The sequence below is a fragment of the Stegostoma tigrinum genome, unplaced genomic scaffold (assembly GCF_030684315.1).
Source record: "Stegostoma tigrinum isolate sSteTig4 unplaced genomic scaffold, sSteTig4.hap1 scaffold_316, whole genome shotgun sequence".
In the NCBI taxonomy this organism is placed as follows: Eukaryota; Metazoa; Chordata; class Chondrichthyes; order Orectolobiformes; family Stegostomatidae; genus Stegostoma; species Stegostoma tigrinum.
Genome location: NW_026728244.1, coordinates 13,194 through 32,991, shown reverse-complemented (window position 1 = coordinate 32,991; position 19,798 = coordinate 13,194). Strand labels below are relative to the sequence as shown.

The 19,798-nt window shown below is 51.6% G+C and overlaps 1 protein-coding gene across 7 annotated transcripts in view; it reads left to right on the top strand.

The window, feature by feature from the left end:
- The window catches only part of LOC125450025 (serine/threonine-protein kinase WNK3-like), a 73,647-nt gene extending 54,645 nt beyond the window's left edge, over nucleotides 1-19,002 (top strand). For all 7 annotated transcript variants that reach the window (XM_048525961.2, XM_048525958.2, XM_048525954.2 and 4 more), the window contains 9 exons: nucleotides 2,205-2,256; nucleotides 2,910-3,044; nucleotides 4,290-4,837; nucleotides 6,861-6,960; nucleotides 10,560-10,678; nucleotides 14,743-15,281; nucleotides 16,103-16,302; nucleotides 17,583-17,791; nucleotides 18,679-19,002. In XM_048525961.2, coding sequence (XP_048381918.2) covers nucleotides 2,205-2,256; nucleotides 2,910-3,044; nucleotides 4,290-4,837; nucleotides 6,861-6,960; nucleotides 10,560-10,678; nucleotides 14,743-15,281; nucleotides 16,103-16,302; nucleotides 17,583-17,791; nucleotides 18,679-18,996 — 2,220 coding nt within the window. In that variant the 3' untranslated portion in view covers nucleotides 18,997-19,002. The remainder of the gene's footprint in view (nucleotides 1-2,204; nucleotides 2,257-2,909; nucleotides 3,045-4,289; nucleotides 4,838-6,860; nucleotides 6,961-10,559; nucleotides 10,679-14,742; nucleotides 15,282-16,102; nucleotides 16,303-17,582; nucleotides 17,792-18,678) is intronic.
- Nucleotides 19,003-19,798: the final 796 nt, after the last annotated feature.

The window sequence follows — 19,798 nt, the reverse complement described above, 5'->3', positions numbered from 1 at the left end:
TTGTTAACGGAGCAAAAACAAAGTTGCTGGAAAATCTCATCAGGTCTGGCAGCATCTGTGAAGGGGAACACCAAGTTAACGTTTCGGGTCCTGAGGAAGGGTCACTGGACCCAAAACATTAACTCTGTTTTCTCCTTCACACATGCAGCCAGACCTGCTGAGCTTTTCCAGCAACTTTGTTTTTGTCCCTGATTTACAGCATCCACGGTTCTTTTTGTTTTTAGTTGTTAATCGAGACTGTAAATGGCTAATGGCAGGCTATTCACCTTATCCATGCCCCTCATGATTTTCTAAACCTCTATAAGGCCATCCTTTCCACAATCAAGGGATAAAAGTTTCAGCCTATCCATTCCCAGTAACATCCTTGGAAATCTTTTTTGAGCCCTGTCCAATTTACTAATATTCTTCCTATAACATGGTGACCAGAACTGGACACAAAACTCCAGAAGAGGTCCCAACAACATGACATTCCACCCATACTCAATGGTCTGAACAATGAAGGCAAGCATGCTGCTCGCCTTCTTGATCACTGTGTCTGCCTGTGATGCGACTTTCATTGAACTATGTACCTGAACTCCTCGGTCTCTCTGTTCAACAATACTCCCCAGGGCCCTACCATTTACTATGTAAGTCCTGCCTTTGTTTGTTTTACTAAAATGCAACATCTCTCATTTAGCCAAATTAAACTTCATCTACCACTCCTCAGCCCATTGACCCAACTGATCAAGATCCCTTCATAATCTTAGAGAGCCTTCCTCACTCTTAACTATGTCACCGGTTTTGGTGTCATCGCAAACCTACTAACCATGCCTCCTATGTTCTCATCCAAATAGTTTATATAAATGACAAACAAAGTTGGAACCAGCACCGATCCCTGTGGAACACTATTGGTTGCTACCTTCCAGTCTGAACAACAACCCTCCTTCACCACCCTTGGTCTCCTTCTGTTAAGCCAGTTTTATATCGAGTTGGAAATCTGTCCTTAGATCCCATGTGATCTAACTTTACCAACCAGTTTACCATGTGGAACCTCGCCAAAGGCCTTACTAATGTCCGTGTAGATTGCTCTCATCTACTCTCTTCAAAAAGCAAAAGACTCATTTAACTTTAACAAAAGTAAAGTGAAACGCTTGATTACAAAACCAGAGCCATTTATTTCACTTCAGTTCCTCCAAGAAACAACAAGATGGAGGATTTACTTGCTCTTCTAGTTTTATAGAATTATACAGCACAGAAGCAGCTTGTCAATGCCATCCCAATATCCTAAATTAATCGAGTCCCATTTGCCAGCAGTTGGCCCATATCCCTCTAAACCCTTCCTATTCATGTACCTATCCAGTTACCTTTTAAATGTTGTGACTGTACCAGCCTCTTCCACCTCCTCTGGCAGCTCATTCCCCACACTCATCACCTTCCAGTCTGAACCAAACTGCTTAGTTTGTATCATTCTTTGTTTTATTGTCGATCTCCTGCCCCGTCAGCCACCTCTCCCTAAAGAGCCTTACACTTAGTGAACATTTCACCATCTGGTACCTCTGCTGCTGTGCAGTTGGTTTCGGCTCAAGGTCTGACAGGCGGCATTGGTTGAACCTGGCTGTGCCCGTGTCAGCTGGTTTTGCCCAGTGCGGTGGCTAGTGAGGTTGGTGTTGACAGTGTCCAGCTGACGATGAGTTTGGGGTGGGGTGCTGGGTGGGCTTGTCGGCAGTGAATCCAGCCCTGGTCGCTGCTGTCGATCACTGTGCGTGCATGTGGCCATCCTCTATGTCAGAAGAGCATCGATCTGGTTGTATATTATGTGGCCTTGCAAGTAGGGTGAGTTACCGTCTTGCAATACCTGAAAACAGCAACTACTTGCTCACTCAGGCCAGCTGCCGTTTTGAACCAAATAGCTATATTGTCATGTCTTCACGTGAGTACGGTGAAAAGCTTACGAGTCACCGCTCCTGGCACCATCTTGAGTATAATGGTACCGAGGAACAGATTCCCGAGTTTTGCAGGAGAGGAGGCAGTTTAGGGTGGGACGTGGGAAGACCACTGTCCCTCCACCTGCAACTCGCGCTCTCTGTCCCTGCCCAAGTTCAAAAATACAACCGGCGTTCACTTCAGGTGAGTGTCTTTCGAAAAATAAATGGAGAGAGCGCGCGAGAGTTTGATTTCAGCTGCTGGCTTGGATATTAACTCATGTTTTTTTTCTGTGGATTTAGCATGTGGGTGCAGAGCAGCTGCAGATGAACCAAGCAATCTCTCAGACGTGCGGTGAGTACTGTGGAATCAAACTTCCAATGAGTCAGGCACCTGCTTAGTCCCTCTTCCACGGTTTACAATGGTTGCAATGGTGAGCAAGTGTTGCAAATGCACGCCAGCCTCTACCTCCCCCTGCCCCGTTCCTTTCTATTTCACAGGCAGTTGGCCTGTTACTGTCTGCTCCGACCGTTTGGGGCCCTTAGTGAGGTGGAAAAACGGGACGCCGGTTCCTGCGCTGAGTTCTCCCTGCTCCTTCGCTGGAGTGATGGCGTGTGCGTGGTCCAGAAGGATCCCAGCAGTCACCTGGGAGAGGGGTGGTACCTGGGAGGAGGGGGTGTGAAATTGGAAAGCTCCTCCCAGGAGTGGCCACCGTGTGGCGTTCAGAAAACACATCCTTCCACTGGCGTGTAACAGTCCAACTTACAGAGGATGGCTGGAGTGGGAACCTGCAGTGTCTTTCTTTTGTCGCAGGGTGGGTGACCTGTGAGGCAGGGCCTGTTCATAGTTGTTGGAAGGGGCGAGAGATTGGGAAGGCCTTGAGGTGTTTCGCAGCCAATCCCAGTCTGAGGTTTTCGCGCCCGCCCTCGGCCTTGTGCATGTGCCTACTCTGTCTCACATGCTCATAGTCCCACTGGCCTCGCTTGTCAATCTCTTGTGCGTTTCAGGTGAAGGAATCCAGCAGTCGTCTTCTGTTGGCCGCTGGCGATTTTTCATCAACCAGAAGATAAAGAGCCGTGAGGCGGATGGGCAGGTGGATGTGGCACACCAGGGCCCACTAACCCAGACCCAGACAGAGGCGGGTAAGCACCGTGAGTAAACAGTGGTTAAGCAGCCAGGTATCGGAGATAACTCCGCTTCCCTCTCACTGCTGCAGTGCTCTCCTACTCCCACAACGTCCCAGGACAGACTGAAACTGGATCTTCTGGGTTTGGAGCTGTGTGCCAATAAAGTGAAGCCTGGGAACTAAAGTTCTGAAGATTAAGCTCCTGTTTGTGGTTCACCATCCGACTTTCTGTTCCACCAGTGGCAAGTCTCATCTGAGAAAACCTTTCTCGCCAGTTTGGTTTGAATGTGGAATGCACTGCTTGAGAATATGGTGGGGCCAGGTTCAACTGAGGCATTCATCATTATGGGATAGGAGCTATGTGTGGGAGTATGGGGGAAAAGGCAGGAGATTGGCGCTAATTATAATGCTCATTGGATAGTCAGTTTAGACACACTGGGCTGAATGGCCACTTGCAGTGCCAAGACAATTTTTTGGATTAGAGCTCTCTTCCTTCATTAACAGAGGTTCTCAAAGCTTAGATACATAGTAAACCTCTCTCTACACTGTTACTCACAATCAGACATTCTTGGGACTGGGGCAGTATCAGGCTAGATGCAGAATAAAGCTCACTCTACGCTGTGCCTATGAAATGCTCCCAGGACAGGGACAGCATGGGGTTAGATACTGATATGGGGAGGCATTGGCGTAGTGGTATTATCACTGGACTTGTTAATACAGAGACCCAGGTAATATTCTGGGAACCTGGGTTTGACTCCGACCATGACAGATGGTGGAATTTGAATTCAATATGCTTCTGGAATTAAGAGTCTAATAACCATGAATTCATTGTCGATTGTCAGGAAAAGCCCATCTTGTTCACTAATGTCCTTAAGGGAAGGAAACTGCCATTCTTGCCTGGTCTGGCCTATAGGTGACTCCAGACCTACAGCAGTGTGGTTGACTCTTAACTTCCTTCTAGGCAATGGACAATAAATGCTGGCCTAGCCAGTGATGCCCTCAGTCCGTTAAATAAAAATTAAATAAAAGATGTGTCAAGCTCCCTCAGACTCTTCCCTAGGCTAGGGAGTATATCCGTATTTCCCAGAGCAGCATCTTTCCAGAGAACAGCACCAATCTGGTTACACTCGGGACCCTTCCAAAGTCCATCAACCTGTGTTAGATGTTAATGGTTGGGGTGGGTGGTGAAGCAGTGTGTTCGGAATTGTTAAAACTACAGTGGGAAATTAACTCCTGCTTTGTTCTGCCGTTGTTCACACAGATGCTGACAATCTGAGCCAAGAAATGAGCCAGTTGACAACCTCCAACTCCCTGGAGGACATCAAGCAGATTCCCCTGGACTGCTCGGTGACCAGCGCAGACCAGCTGGACCAGTCAGTGATGCAGTCCTGTGGCACCTCCTCCTCGTCTTCCTCCTCCTGCGGTGACGACTGCCCAGCAGCTGACTGCAGCACCACTCCCTGCCCAACACCAAGCCTCGAGTGCCGCCCATCTGTACCACCCGGAGCTGACCTCACCACCTCCACCTCATCATCGTCCTCCTCATCCTCCTCTGCGCCCGAGCCAGACAGTGAGAGGCCTCCCAAGATGGGCTTCGCTGACAACCGCATCAGGACCCTGGACGAGAAGCTGCGCACGCTGCTGTTCCCGGAGCCCGGTGCCTCTGACTCTCCACGCCCGGCCTGTTCTGGCGAGGGTCCAGATCCCGGACAGCCTCTGGAGCAGGCCTCCCCTCTGCCTACCAGCCACAACGCCCAGGAGGCGGACACCCCCTTGGCTGGGTGTCCATCTGCCAGTCTACCCGAAAAGGTGAGAGGCATGTGTGCACACCCCCTCCTCACGGTCATTCAGCATCTCCCTTATCTCACTTGCAATTCTGAGGCTGGGGAAGTGTCAGAGGGAGCTTTACTCTGTGTCAACCCCCATACTGTCCCTGTCCCTGGGAGTGTTTGATGGGGTGACAGTGTAGACGGAGTTTTACTCTGTATCTAACCCTGTGCTGTCCCTGTCCCTGGGAGTGCTCGATGGGGGACAGTATATAGAGCTTTACTCTGTATCTAACCTCGTGCTGCCCCTGTCCCTGAGGGTGTATGATGGGGGGGGAGGGGGGAGGAGAGAAACAGTGTAGAGGGAGCTTCACTCTGCATTTAACCACATGCTGACCCTGTCCTGGGAGAGTTAGATCATCATGCGCACATGCTTCTCCTTGAGATCATTCACCGTCTCTTTCTCTTTAAATCCTATTGTAGGGCCTGAAAGGGGACAGGTGGTATTTGACGCTTTTCCCTAACTGCCCCCTGAACTGAGTTGTCACACCCAGGCTGTTGGAAAATCCATCGCATCGCCCTGTGTGTAAGGGGGACGGGGTGGGCTTAGATGCCTGGAGACACTATATTTGAGGACTGCACAGTTCCCCTCCCTGCAGCACACTGGCAAACACAAAGGATTGTGTGACGACAGTCTGTCTATTCTGGCTGCTGTAAAAAAAAATATTCAGGCAGCAACCTGTGATCCAGCCAGACACTGCTGTTTTCTGCTTGAGGTGGTAGTTATCAACCAGTCCATCTGCTTTCAGAGTCAGTACAGTGTGGAGCTTGGAGTAACACAGCAGGTTAGGCAGTATCAGGACAGCAGGAAAGTTGATGTTTTGTGTTTACACCCCTCATCAGGATTCAGACCCTGATGAAGGATGTAAACCTGAATCGTTGACTTTCCTGTTCCTGTGATACTGCCTGACTGCAGGAGGGGGCCTGCTCCTGGGGCTGTCCAGGGTCCGGACCCTCCACAACTGTATTGACTCTGGCTCCTGCATCTGCAGTTCTTGCCATCGCCTTCTGATTCCAGATTTTATTAGTTAGAGTCAGAGTCCTACAACATGGAAACAGACCCTTCGGCCCAACTTGTACATGCTAACCAGATATCCTGAATGAGTCGAGTCCCATTTGCCAGCATTTGGCCCATGTCCCTGTAAACCCTTTCTATTCACGTAACCGTCCAGTCGCTTTATAAATGTTGTCATTGTACCAGCCTCTACCATGTCCTCTGGTGGATCGTTCCATACACACACCACTCTCTGCATGAAAATGTTGCCCCTCAAGACCCTTTTAAATCTTTCCCCTCTCACTTTAAACCTATGTCCCTCTAGTTTTGGACTCCCCTTTCCTGGGGGAAAAGACTTTGACTATTCACCCTATCTGTGCCCCCTCCTGATTTTATAAACCTCTATAATGTCACCCCTCAGCCTCTGATGTTCCAGGGAAAATAGCCCCAGCCTTTTCAGTCTCTCCCTGTAGCTCAAACCCTCCAACCCTGGTAACATTTTGACAATCTTTTCTGAACCCTTTCAAGTTTCACAAAACCTTTGCTATAGCAGGGAGACTAGAACTGAGTTGCATTGTCATCCTCTGGCGGCTGATAACTCTTCCCCCCCCCCCCCCCCCCCCCCAACCCTGCCATGGTAAGTCCCGATGACATCAGTCTGAAGTGACTGTAAAGGGACCAGCTGATGGCCCGCATGTTTAACTGTCAGCCATCTCGCTGCTTACAGTGAGAGAGGTACTGAACTTCTTCCACCCGCAGTGGTCTTAGGGATGTTTCCATTCACTTCCTCTCATTGCAGAGTGCCCTGACAATAGTGACCTGTGCCAGGCTTGTGGCGCGCTTTGAGCGAGTGTTTTTATCCCGTTGTCTCAGACCTTTCAGCTGCGTTTACCCAGGATTGCTAGTCCATTGTCGATTTCAATTTGCTGCCATGCTCTCCTGTACCCCACTTTACAGACAACCTTTCTCATCTCCCTCTTCTTTTTCTGTATGTGTGTGTGCTTCCTTCCAGCAACCCCCACTGCAGGCCGAGAAAAGCATCTGTGAGCCATCAGACCCCGGGGCCCTGGCCTGCCAGCCGCCAGGTGGAGCAACGCAGCACCAGAGTGGAGGTGGATATCATGCCATATCTTATTCTAGTAATAATACACGCTCAAATGTCAAAATGCTATGGGTAGGAAATCCTGGACAATCAGAATTAAGAGATGGGCTGAAAAGTTGCTCCATCCAGTCGCCTCCCTGCAAAAATCGTCAGCCCACAAAGGTAGTGTATATGCAGCAGGCAGGGAGGAGGTGGCTAGGTGCCGATAAATAGAGGCTTGTAGATGTAGTGCTTGCCTGGGCAAGACTGAGAGATCCTTCACGCTGACTGACAACTCGATAACCTCATGTCTGCTTGTGGCATGCTCGTGCTCACCCACCATCGGCTCCACATTTGAATTGTTGTCTTATGTAAAAGCATTGCGGCATCATGTGTTCTGGATTTCAAAATAAACCTACCATGGGTTCTCTCTCTCCCTCCTGATTTGGCTGAACTCCTTGTCGGGATGAAGCAGGAAAAGTAAACGGCAGGGGCCAGAGGGCAACGGGGAGTGGGGGAGATTCGCACGCTTTATATCTCTTCCCCTTTCCCTCACCTACTGCTGTACCTGATCCTGGCATTTTAGCAGGAGGCCTCAAGCTTGGTGCACACTTGGCCGTACACAAGGAACGAGTCGCAGAATGCTCGGCAGATCAGGCAGCGTCTAGAAAGAAAGCGGGGTTCTGGCTGGGAGCTCAGAACGATGAGAGGTAACCTTACAGAAGTGTCTAAAGACCCTGAGAAACCTTGACAAAAGTGGGTGTTGAGGGAATGTGCCACCCACCTGCCCCCGCGATGATGGGAGTAATACAGAGCAGGGGGCATGCACCTTCAGAGTAAGGCACCTCCTGCTCGAGAGAGAAATGGGGAGCAATGTCTTCTGTCCTAGGGTCGGTGAGTCTGTGGGCTGTCCCCACAGGGAGCAGTGGGGATTGGGGCAGCTGTGTCAATCTATCTCAGTCTTCGAGTGTAGTCAGTTTATTTTTTAGCTGCTTCGTTGATTGACGGTTACAGGGCAGGGCAGAATCGGAATTGATATGACACACACATCAGCGTGTCACTTTGTTGGAAGATGGAGCAGGCACATGGGGCCACAGGACCCATTCCTGTCGCATATTAAACTTGCAGCCTGCAGCCCCTTCCACTTGTACATCGAGGTTCCAACGTCCACTTCTTTTGCTTTCATCATTTTTCATCTTCGATAGCATCCGACTGGCTGTTGAGGTTTGTTATCCCTGCTCCTTGCGGGAATGGGGTTTAATCCGTGCAACCTGTCATTGTTATTTTTAACTAGCACTTCCATTCACAAAAGATGGACTGCAGCATGGGTGGATGAGTACCCAGTTAGCCATCAGGTAGCGACCTTGCCATAGTCTGGGTTTATCAGAGGGTGGCTGTTGTGTTGAACTGGCTGCCACGGAAACCGCGTCAGCATCCTGTTCTTCTTCTAGTTTTACACGCACACGCACACACACACCTCCCAATTGAACTGTCCCTGTCCTGGGAGTATTTTAAGGGGGGGGTAACTGTCTGGAGGGAGCTTTACTCTGTATCTAACCCTGTGCTGCCCCATCCTGGGAGTTTTTGATGAGAGACAGTGTAGAGGGAGCTTTACTTTGTCTCTCACCCTGTGCTGTCCCTGCCCTGAGAGTGTTTGGTGGCCGGGGTCAGTGGAGAGAGAACATTACTCTATATCTAAGCCCATGTAGTCCCTGCCCTGGGTGTGTTTGATGAGCAACAGTGTAGAGGAAGCTTTCCTCTATATATAATGCTGTACTGGATGTGTTTGTTGGGGGTCAGTGTAGATCCTTTCTCTGGACCTCATGGCGATTCACTGACGCTGGCTGATTCCGTTTGCGGGTACAGCCTCCAGCTGTTGCCCCCACCTTGCAGTCCTCACTCGGAGTTCTGGTTTCATCCAGAAGGTCCACAAGGAGATACGATGGAATTTGAATCTCTTTGTTTAGTTTGTTCTGTTTGCAGAAGAGTTGTTCTGCAGACTGCTATGACAGGCCAGCAGAGAATATTGAAGAAATGGCCGCGTCTTCCAATTATGTAAACGTGTGAAACGATGTTTGGTTAAAGTTTGGGGACCAGGGTTGCAGAACCAGGGGGAGAGCTGCTAATTTCCAGCCTCGTTAGGTGGACTGAGAGGGTGGGGTTTGGTGCGATGAGTCTGTATATTTGCCAACTAGTGGGGGTGTCTGTAACCGATTCTGCTGGTCTGTCTCCAAGGAATCATTTGATGCATCTCTGGATCAACTGACCGCTCATGTGGCCTGAAAGTGGTGTCACTGGCTAGACTGGCTTTTACCACCCCAGTCCCTAATTGCCCCAGAGAGGTTAGAGGGGAGTGAGCTGCGACCTTGACCTGCTGCAGTCTCCTCCCCATGCGGTGTAGGGACACCTCTCTGTGTCTTGTTGGGGTGGGCGGGAGTGGTAGTCAGTCATACAGCATGGAATAAGGCCCTTTGGCCCAACTTGTCCATGCTGACTAGATATCCTCAATTAATCGAGTCCCATTTCCCAGCATTTGGCCCATATCCCTCTAAACCCTTCCTATTCATACACCCATGTGGATACTCTTTAAATGTTCTAACTGTACCAGCCCCCACCACTTCCTCTGGCAGCTCATTCCATACACGCATCGCCCTCTGTGTGTAAAAAAAAAAAAAAAAAAAAAAAAAAATTGCCCCTCAGGTCCCTTTTAAGTCTTTTCCCTCTTACCTTAAGCCCATACCCACTGATTTTGAACTACCCTACTCTGGGGAAAAGACCTTGACTGTTCATCCTATCCACGTTCCTCATGATTTTATAAACTTCTCACGCTCTGATGCTCCAGGGAAAATAGCTCAAATCCTCCAACCCTCTGATGTTTTCTGAACCCTTTCAAGTTTCACAACACCTTTCCTATGGTCACTGGGTAAGAACTGCTGGCAGTTTTCCAAAATTGGCCTATCCAATATTCTGTACAGCCACAATGTGACCCTCCCGACACCTATACTCAATGTACCGACCAATAAAGGCAAATGTACCAAACACCTTCACCGCCCTGTCTGCCTGAAACTCCACTTTCAAGGAACTGTGCACCTGCCCCCCAAGGTCTCTCTGTTCAGCAGCACTACCCCGGACCTTACCATTAAGTGTATGAGTCCTGCCCCGGTTTGTCTTTCCCAAAATGGAGCACCTCACATTGATCTAAATGGAACTCCATCTGCCACACCTCGGCCCATCTGATCGGGGTCCCATTGTGCTCTGAGGTAAACTTCACTGTCCACTGCCCCACCAATTTTCAGCCTCTCCCTATAGGATTCTGACCCCACTGACACTGGAGGAACAGTCAGGATGATGTGTGCAGAGGCATCTAGGAGGGGGTCAACTTGCAGGGGGTGGTGCTGCCCTCGTGTCTGCTGCCGCTCGTCCTTCCAGAGGGTTAGAGCCGCTGGGAGCACTTGCAACACACTGATCATTCACTTGAGGTGGGAGATGGAAGAAGGTCATTCGGCCTGTTCTGCATTCAGGAGCATGTTTTCGTTTGTCCCCTTCCCGTCTTCCCCCTGCCTGCCCGTAGGCTTTGATTCCTAGTGCCCATCCATCGCCCTCCTTTTAATTTCTTTGTGCTTGGTGCAGCTGGAGACAGTCGGAGCACCAGAGGAGCCATCGATCCAAGCCCGTCGGAGCAAGGCAGCTTGTTTAGCGTCTTCCCGGACGGCCAGCCAACTGTGCCGCTGCAGACCGGGCGCTTTCAGGTAGGAGCTGCACACTGGAACTCTCCCAAGAGTGTTGGCCCACCTCCGAGAACTTCCCGGGGCATATCCTGACTGTCACCTGTACTTGACACTGAAGTGTGTAAGCTCGGTGGGAATGGGAGGTTTTTAACATCTGTCACTGTGACCGAACCAGCTGCTGCCATCCCCCTGCGCCCATAGTTCTCAGCATCAAAATACATACATGTTCTCAAGGTGACTAAACTAAGTAACTTGCCTGCAGTGGCTTTTCAAGTACAAACTATCCCACCTGGTTTCGTGATCTCAGCAATAATGTAATAACCGGTTATTATGTACAGGAATAGTTCCCCTAAATACATGCGCGCGCACACACACTCCGGGAGAACACAACTTGTCTCTGCGGAGACTGGATTCTGATACAAACATCACATCAGCCAATTGGTTCTTTTCTCTGGCTGGTGAGCCCTGGAGATGTTTACACTTTAATCTGGGGTTTGGGGGGGTGTGGGGTGTGTACGCTGGAGGCGTGTATGCACTGTGATGTGGAGGTGGGAGTACTGGAGGCATGTATGCACTGTGATGTATTGGAGGGAGCACTGGAGGCGTGTGCGCACTGATGCGGAGGAGGGAGCACTGGAGGCGTGTGCGCAGTGATGCGGAGGAGGGAGCACTGATGTGGAGGAAGGGAGCACTGGAGGCGTGTGCGCACTGATGTGGAGGAGGGAGCACTGGAGGCGTGTGCGCAGTGATGCGGAGGAGGGAGCACTGATGTGGAGGAGGGAGCACTGGAGGCGTGTGTGCACTGCAATGTGGAGGAGGGAGCACTGGAGGCGTGTGTGCACTGATGCGGAGGAGGGAGCACTGGAGGCGTGTGCGCACTGATGCGGAGGAGGGAGCACTGGAGGCGTGTGCGCACTGATGAGGAGGGAGCACTGGAGGCGTGTGCGCACTGATGTGGAGGAGGGAGCACTGGAGGCGTGTGCGCACTGATGTGGAGGAGGGAGCACTGGAGGCGTGTGCGCACTGAGGTGGAGGAGGGAGCACTGGAGGCGTGTGCGCACTGAGGTGGAGGAGGGAGCACTGGAGGCGTGTGCGCACTGATGTGGAGGAGGGAGCACTGGAGGCGTGTGCGCACTGATGAGGAGGGAGCACTGGAGGCGTGTGCGCGCTGAGGTGGAGGAGGGAGCACTGGAGGCGTGTGCGCACTGAGGTGGAGGAGGGAGCACTGGAGGCGTGTGCGCACTGATGTGGAGGAGGGAGCACTGGAGGCGTGTGCGCACTGATGTGGAGGAGGGAGCACTGGAGGCGTGTGCGCACTGATGTGGAGGAGGGAGCACTGGAGGCGTGTGTGCACTGTGCTGATATAATTGGGGTCACAGAGAACTGGCTCCAGGGTGACCAAGGATGGGAACTGAGTCGCCAGGGGTATTTGGTTTTCAGGAAAGACAGACAGAAAGGAACGGAAGGTGGGATAGCATTGCTAGTTAAGGAAGGAATTAACAATAATAAGGGTGGGGAGGGAAACATTAGCCTGCACAATGTGGAATCAATATGGATGGAGTTGTCTTTTTTGCTTTGGCGTTCTGCATTAGTGGGAGTTGAGCACAGGTCACCAAACAGTAGTTGTAAGGTTGTGGATTGTATCAAACAGGAATTTAAAGATGCATGCAGTCAGGGTATAGCAGTTGTTATGGGTGACTTCAATGTACACATTGATTGGACCAACCAAACTAGACGCAATGCAATAGAGAAGGATTTCCTGGGATTATTAGGGGTGGTTTCCTTGATCAGTATGTCCAGGAACCAACTGGAGAGCAAGCCGTCCTAGACTGAGGAATGTGTAATTAAGGAGGATAAATTAGCAACATTGCGCAAAATCCTTTGGAGAAGAGTGACCACAATGCAGTTGATTTCTTTATTAAGATGGAGAGTGACATAATTAAACTTGGAACTTGGGCCCTGAACTCAATACTAACTGATGGTATGAGGCATGCATTGGCCAGGATAAGCTGGCCGACGATACTTCAGGGGTTGACGGTAGATTGGCAGTGGCAGACATTTAAAGAGTGCGTGGATGAACTTCAACAATTGTACATCCCTGTTTGTTGTAAAGGTAAAGCAGGGAATGTGGCTCAACCACAGCTAACAAGGAAAATAAGGGATAATGAAGAGGAATATAAATCAGCCAGAAGAAGCAGCAAACCACAGGACTGAGAGAACTTTAAAATTCAGCAGAGGGAGACCAAGGGTTTAATTTGGAAAGGGAAATTAGAATATGAAACTAAGCTTGCAGAAAGCATAAAAACTGTTTGCAAAATCTTCTTTACATAGGCGAGGAGAAAAAGACTGGTGAAGTGAAATGTAGGCCCCTTGCAGTTACAATCAGGGCAACAAAGGGATGGCAGGCTAGTTGCACCAGTAGTTTGAATTCCTCTTCCCTGAGGAGGACGTCAATAATCTTCAGGGAATGTTAGGGGACAGAGAGTAAAGTGTGAAGGAGGAACTGAAAGAAATCCTTATTAGTCAGGAAATGGTATTGGAGAAATTGATGGGATTCAAACCCAATAAGTCCCCAAGGCCTGTTGTTCTGTGTCCTGGTGTACTTGAGGAAGCAGCCTTAAAATAAAGAATGCATTGGTGATCATTTGCCAGCATGCTGTAGATTCTGGAAGAGTTTCGATGGACTGGAGGATAGCTAATGTAACTCCACTCTTTTCTTGGAAAACAAAAAGGAGCGAGAGAAAATGGGGAATTATAGGCTAGTTGGCCTGACGTCAGTGGGAGGGATAATGCTGGAGTCCATCATTAAGAATGTAATAACTAAGCATTTGGAATTCGGGGACAGAATCAGTCCCAGTCAGCAGGGACTCATGAAAGTGAAATCGTGCTTAACATGTCTTTTGGAATTTTTTGAGCATTTGACCAGTAGAGTAGACAATGGTAAATCAGTAGATGTTGGATATCTGGGCTTTCAAAAGGTTTTTGACAAGGTTCCACACAAAAGGTTAGTAAGGGAAGTTATAGCTCACGGTATCAGAGTAATGTATTGCTGTGGAGCGGGAGAACTTGTTAGCAGGCAGGAAGCAGAGAGCTGGAATAAATGGGTCCTTTTCAGAGTGGCAGGCAATGACAAGTAGGGTACTGCGCAGCTCAGTACTGACCCCAGCTGTTCACAATATACATGAATGATTCGGACAATGGAATTGAATGCAATATCTCCAAATGTGCAGATGACCCTAAGCTGGGTGGCATGTGTGTGCTGTGAGGAGTATGCTCAGAGGCTGCAGGGTGACTGGGGCATACTGGCAGAGCGGGCAAGTGCAATGTGATGTCAATAAATGTAAGATTCTAGACGTTGGTGACAAAAACAGACGGGAAGGCAGATTATGATCTGAACGGGGGAAGCTTAGGAAATGGTGAGGTTCGCTGAGACCTGGGTGCTAGGGTGGAACAGTCGCTGAATGTTGGCATGCAGGTGCAGCAGGCGGTGAGGAAAGTTCATGGTGTGTTGGCCTTGATAGCAAGAGGAAGGACATTCTTCCTATTGAGGGAGTCCAGTGAAGGTTCACCAGACTGATTCTAGGGATGGCAGGACTAACAGGTGAGGAAAGACCAGATCGCCTGGGCTTGTACTCACTGCAATTTAGAAGAATGAGGGGGTTCTCATGGAAACACAAAATCCTGATGGAACTGGACAGGCCAGGTATGGGAAGAATGTTCTCAATATTGGGGAAGTCCAGAATAAGGAATCACAGTTTAAGAATAAAGGATAAGCTATTCAGGACTGAGATGGGGAAGAATTTCTTCAGTCAGAGAGCTGTGAACCTGTGGAATTCTCTCCCACAGAAAGCTGTTGGGGCCAGTTCATTTAGATATATTCAGGAAGGAGCTGGATGTGCCCCTCGTTGCTAAAGGGATCAGAGGTATGGGCATTGGCTGGGAATGGGATACTGAGTTTGCATGATCAGCCATGATCGTACAGGCTCAAAGGGCCGCATGGCCTACTCGTGCAGCTGTGTTTCAAATCAGGTATTGGTAACTGGTTTAACATTGCCCCTCCCCATCTCGGTCTCTCCTGCCCTCAGGTTTCTGCAGCTGCCCTGCACCCTGAAGGTGCTGTTCCTTCGGATGACCAGGAGCTCTGTGCCAGGCTCGAAGCCCCGTCAGCCAGCTCGAAGGATGATGCCGGGGCTGACAGCAAGCCCAGGACAGGGAGCATCATCGGGGACTACGTGCAGATGGAGGCAGCGCTGTCTTTCCAATCAGGCAGCACCTTGGACCCTCGGGGCGACCAGGACGCAGTGCCGCTGGGCTGCAGTGAGGGCCAGATCAGCTGGGAGGATGGTGGGACTGGGAATGCTTGGCCTGCTGCCGGCCAGTGGCTGATGGAGGTGCGGAGGGCTGGCATCATCTGCAAGCAGCCAAGCACCGAGAGCGAGCTGTCTGCCCTGGCCGAGCCAGGCGAGTGGCCGCCGTGCGTGGGCTCCCTACATGTTACCGAGGCTGTCCAGCCTGACCTGCCTGCCTGCAATTCGCCCACTTCCCCCTCGCCCATGAGCAGTGACAATGAGTCCGAGGTGGAGGACGATGACCTGAAACGGGAACTACAGAACCTCCGGGAGAAGTGAGTGGCTCGGTGTTGGGGGCTCAAGGGACGAGGAGGGTGAGAACGGTCACTGTGAGACTGTCGAATACCTCATGCTGCTGTCTGGGTCTCACTCACTCACATCCCTTGGGGTCAGTCTCTAGCTCTCTCACAACCAGCCCGCCCCAGTCTCTCCCCTCTTGAAACCCCCAAATCTCTTCCGATTTGCGTACCCTTTCCCAATGTCTCGCCCCTTCCTCTTGGTCTCTACCCCACACCCATTCCAGTCTCTCACCACCCCCCACAGTTCTGTCCTTTTCTTTCTTTCTCTCTTGTCCCCAACCCCCATTTGTCTCTCGCAATTCCCCCTCCTCTCTCTCCTGCCCCTTGTCTCTCTCTTCTTGGGGTAATGGATGAACAGGACTGTGAATTTTAGGACCTGGCTGCTGGTGGTGGTGGTGGAGTTTATGTGCTCGCTGGGTTTACGCGAAGTGTGAGGCACCAGCGTGTTTAAACCAGGCTCTGAATGCCGTGAGCACACGGCTGACATTGGTCATTCAGCCACCCGCTGAGCCAGGGTGAGTAAGCAAGAAGGTCGGTGATGAGGACTTGGTCAGAGTTTGAGGGATGCCTGGCTGGCAGTGTGTTCGGTGAGCTCCTGTCCGCATTGAGGTGGCGAGGGATGCTGTTATAGAGGAAGTGGGTGGGACAGGGACGGGGTGTGGGTGGCAGGAGGCTGTGAACGTATCTGGGCTCAGCACTGTCCTATCTCTCTCTCTCTCTCTCTCTCTCTCTCTCCCCTCTCCCCTCTCTCTCTCTTCCCTTCCCACCCCTCCTCTCTCCCTGTCTTTGTGAAACAGGCACATCAAGGAAGTTGTGTGTCTCCAGGCACAACAGAACCAGGAGCTGCAGGAGCTGTACGAACGACTCCGGGTTCCCAAGGATATGTACGAGGACTTGCTGCAGTCCTCTTCACTGCCAGGCCGGCGCCAAAAGACCACCAAGGCCAAGAGCCGCACACTCAAGTCTCACTCTCTGAGTACCACCCCCACCAGTACAGGTGAGTTGACTAGGCTAGTGCCCAGGCACAGTCCAGGACACTGTGAGCAGTGGGCACCGCAGGGCTTGAGCTGCGCTGTCATCCCCAGGAAAGGATGTGTATCAATGCCAGGCTGCTACTGATTTAATCCAGCCCCCTCCCCATCTGCGTCACCACCTCCAGCCCCCCCACACCCCTTCCCTATCCCAGTCACCTTGTGCAACACCCTACATGCCCTCCCCATCTGCTTCACCTCCTCTAGCCCCCTACACCATCTCCCTATCTGTCACCCGCCCACCACCACCACCACCCCCCCCCCCCCCCGCCCCATACTCTCCCATCTCTATCACCCGCTCCCACCCCTATGCCTGTCTCTGGTGGGGTGACCTGATGAAGTGGGGAGTTGCAGGAGGCTGATGTTGGCTTGTTGGGAGGGTTTTGTCTCTTTCAGTGCATGACATAATGAAGACAAAGAATAAAGAAAATTACAGTGCAGGAACAGGCCCGTTGGCCCCTCCAAGCCTGCACCGATCCAGATCCTCTATCTGTTGTTGCCTATTTTCCAAAGATCTCCATCCCTCTGCTCCCTGCCCATTCATGTATCTGTCTGGATACATCTTAAATGACGCTATCGTGCCCACCTCTATCACCTCTACTGGCAAAGTGTTCCAGGCACCCACCACCCTCTGTGGAAAGAACTTTCCATGCATATCTCCCTTAAACTTTCCTCCTCTCACTTTGAACTCATGACCACTAGTAATTGAGTCCCCCACTCTGGGGGGGGGGGATAAAGCTTCTTGCTATCCACCCTATCTATACCCCTCATGATTTTGTAGACCTCAATCAGGTCCCCCCTCAATCTCTGCCTTTCTAATGTAAATAATCCTAATCTACTCAATCTGTCCTCATAGCTAGCACCCTCCATACCAGGCAACATCCTGGTGAACCTCCTCTGCACCCTCTCCAAATCATCCACATCCTTTTGGCAATGTGACGACCAGAACCGAATGCAGTATTCCAAATGTGGTCAAACCAAAGTCCTATACAGCTGTAACATGACCTGCCAACTCTTGTACCTAATGCCCCGTCAAGACCATGAAACTGAGCCCCAATTGACTGAGACAGTGGGATCCTGTTGGGAAGTTGTCTGAAAGTCCCAGCCTGGGCCGAATGCCCACCTGCTGTGCCGTAAAACTGTGACGTTGGTTCCACTTCCTCAATGTCCCGGTTTCTCCTGTTGCGCTGTGATCCCAGCGGGGACGGGCAGTGACGTGCCACATTGTGCTCTCCCCCTACTGCAGGCTCCTTCTGTTACCCAGCTCCATGCAGCCCGCAGCAGGTGGCAGGAGCCAAGAAGGGCACCTTCACAGATGACCTGCACAAGCTGGTGGATGACTGGGCCAAGGAGAGGATCGGTGCTGCCTGCCTGAAGCCCAGCCTGAATGAGATCCGTGAAATTCAGAACCGCCAGGACCTGGAATGCTGGCAACAGCAGCAGCAGCTGTGTGACGTGAGTCTGAGCAGCATGTTATAGCAGGGTACACAAACACACGGGGGGGGCACGGGAGGGGGGGGTGTGCCCACACTGCCAATTCCACCTGCTCCACCCCTTACTGCTCCCTCACTCTCTTCTCCCCTCGCCCCTCTGAGTGGCTCTCTTTCCCCCCACCTGGCCCTTCTGAGCGCCGCCCCCCCACCGCATGGCCTGGCCCCTCTGAGCGCCCTCTCCCCCGCCCTCGCCCCTCTGTGTGCTTACCCCCCCCCCACGGCTCCGCCCCTCTGTGCTGCGCTCCTCCCCTTCCCCTGGCCTTGACCCTCTGTGCACCTCCCTCCCCCAGCCTCGTGCCTTGCCTCTCTGCACGTGCCCCCCCCCACCTCGGCCTTGCCCCTCTGTGCAACCCCCCCCCCCCCCCGCCCTCGCACTGTGTTGCCTCAACTGAAAATAAAACAAACTTCCCTCAGCTCTGTCCTCATCAAACCTTCCTGGGGCAGCAACGACAAGTGGGTAACAGAAAATAAAATTCTCCTTGCACCAATCCCGTACAATACCTCTTGGACAGGCACAATATGGTTGTAAAATACAAGCTCCCTGGGTCCTTTCCAGAACCATTACATGGAAGGAACAGGCAGCCCCTGCTGGGACACTGTACCCAGATCAATCAAACACAAATGTCAAATGGAATTATACATCATAACAGAATTATACATCATAACAGAATTATACATCATAACAGAAACTTCCTGAGATGTGTTATTGCCCTGTCAGAAATGTGGGTGTACTTTTGAAAGTGGGCTTGAAGTTATTAGTTGGTGGTGATTGCATCCGTGAGCTGGGTGGAGGGGCAGAATGGCCACTTTGGGTTTCATCTCTTTCTCTCTCTCTCTCCTTTCCCTCAGGGTGTCTCTCAATCGTGTACAGTCTGGATGGCGCCCACGTCGCAAGCTCAGGGTTTGCAGCCCTCTGGTATCACCCCTCCGAACTGTCACCCCAGCCCCGCGGCTCCCTACTCCGTCCCGCACCGTTGCCCGTACTCGGGTCTGGCCAGAGCAGCGTACCATGCTCAGCAGTCGGGGGGCTCGGCCTGCAGTGTCCCTCCTCATGGGGCAGCTCCACCTCCTCCTCCTGCCCCCACGCAGCCGTCGATGGCCCCATGTCTGACTGGGGTGGGGGGAGCTGCTCAGACATCACTGGCGGCCACTCCACGCTCCAAGTGAGAGGCATGACACTGGACGGTGTAGAGAGAGAGGGAGGGAGGGAGAGAGAGAAGATGCCGGCTGTCAGCAGATGCATCGTTTTCCGCAGCGGAGGAAGAGGAGGATAAGCGAGGATAGACCATCCACCAACTGAACAACTGCCATCCACACCACCACCCCCATCCCCTTCCTCCCCCCGTCCCTGCTCTAAAATGGTACACTGGATGGAGAGAGGGGAGCCTGGAACCAGTCGAGGGTCTCCTGCTTGGGTGAGGGTACTGGGAGGGAGTGGAGGCCTGTAACGCAGCGGGCTGCACCCTCAGGGACTCAGCGAGGGGAGCTGAAAGGATACCACAGTCAGGTGGGGAGATGGGAGGTTGTTTGAGCGTTCCTAATTGCCGCTCCCTCCCCTCAAACGCAAACCAAACCTGCAGGAGAGCTCCGGGCACTCTGTGCAACTGAAACCCATTCACAGAGGCTGGGCATTCCCTTTGCACTGAATCCCCACTCTTGTCTTTGTCTCCTTGCCATACCAGAGTGAGCAGTGAGGGGCTCAAATCAGCGATCTCCCTGGTACACTGGGAACTGACTGTCTCCTGCACACCACCACCACCCAAAAAAAAAACTCATCTCCATTTCCCAGGGTTGTTGAGAGTTTTATTTTAACTTTTCTGGGAAGTTGAACACTCCAGGATTCCTCAGACTGCCCATTCCACCTCCGCTCAATGCCTGGTATCATCCTACTGGACTGGGGTCACACTCTACTTACGGATGTGCTTCGTTCTCCCTGTCCTTGGGGTTACCCAGTACTCTCAGACACGCT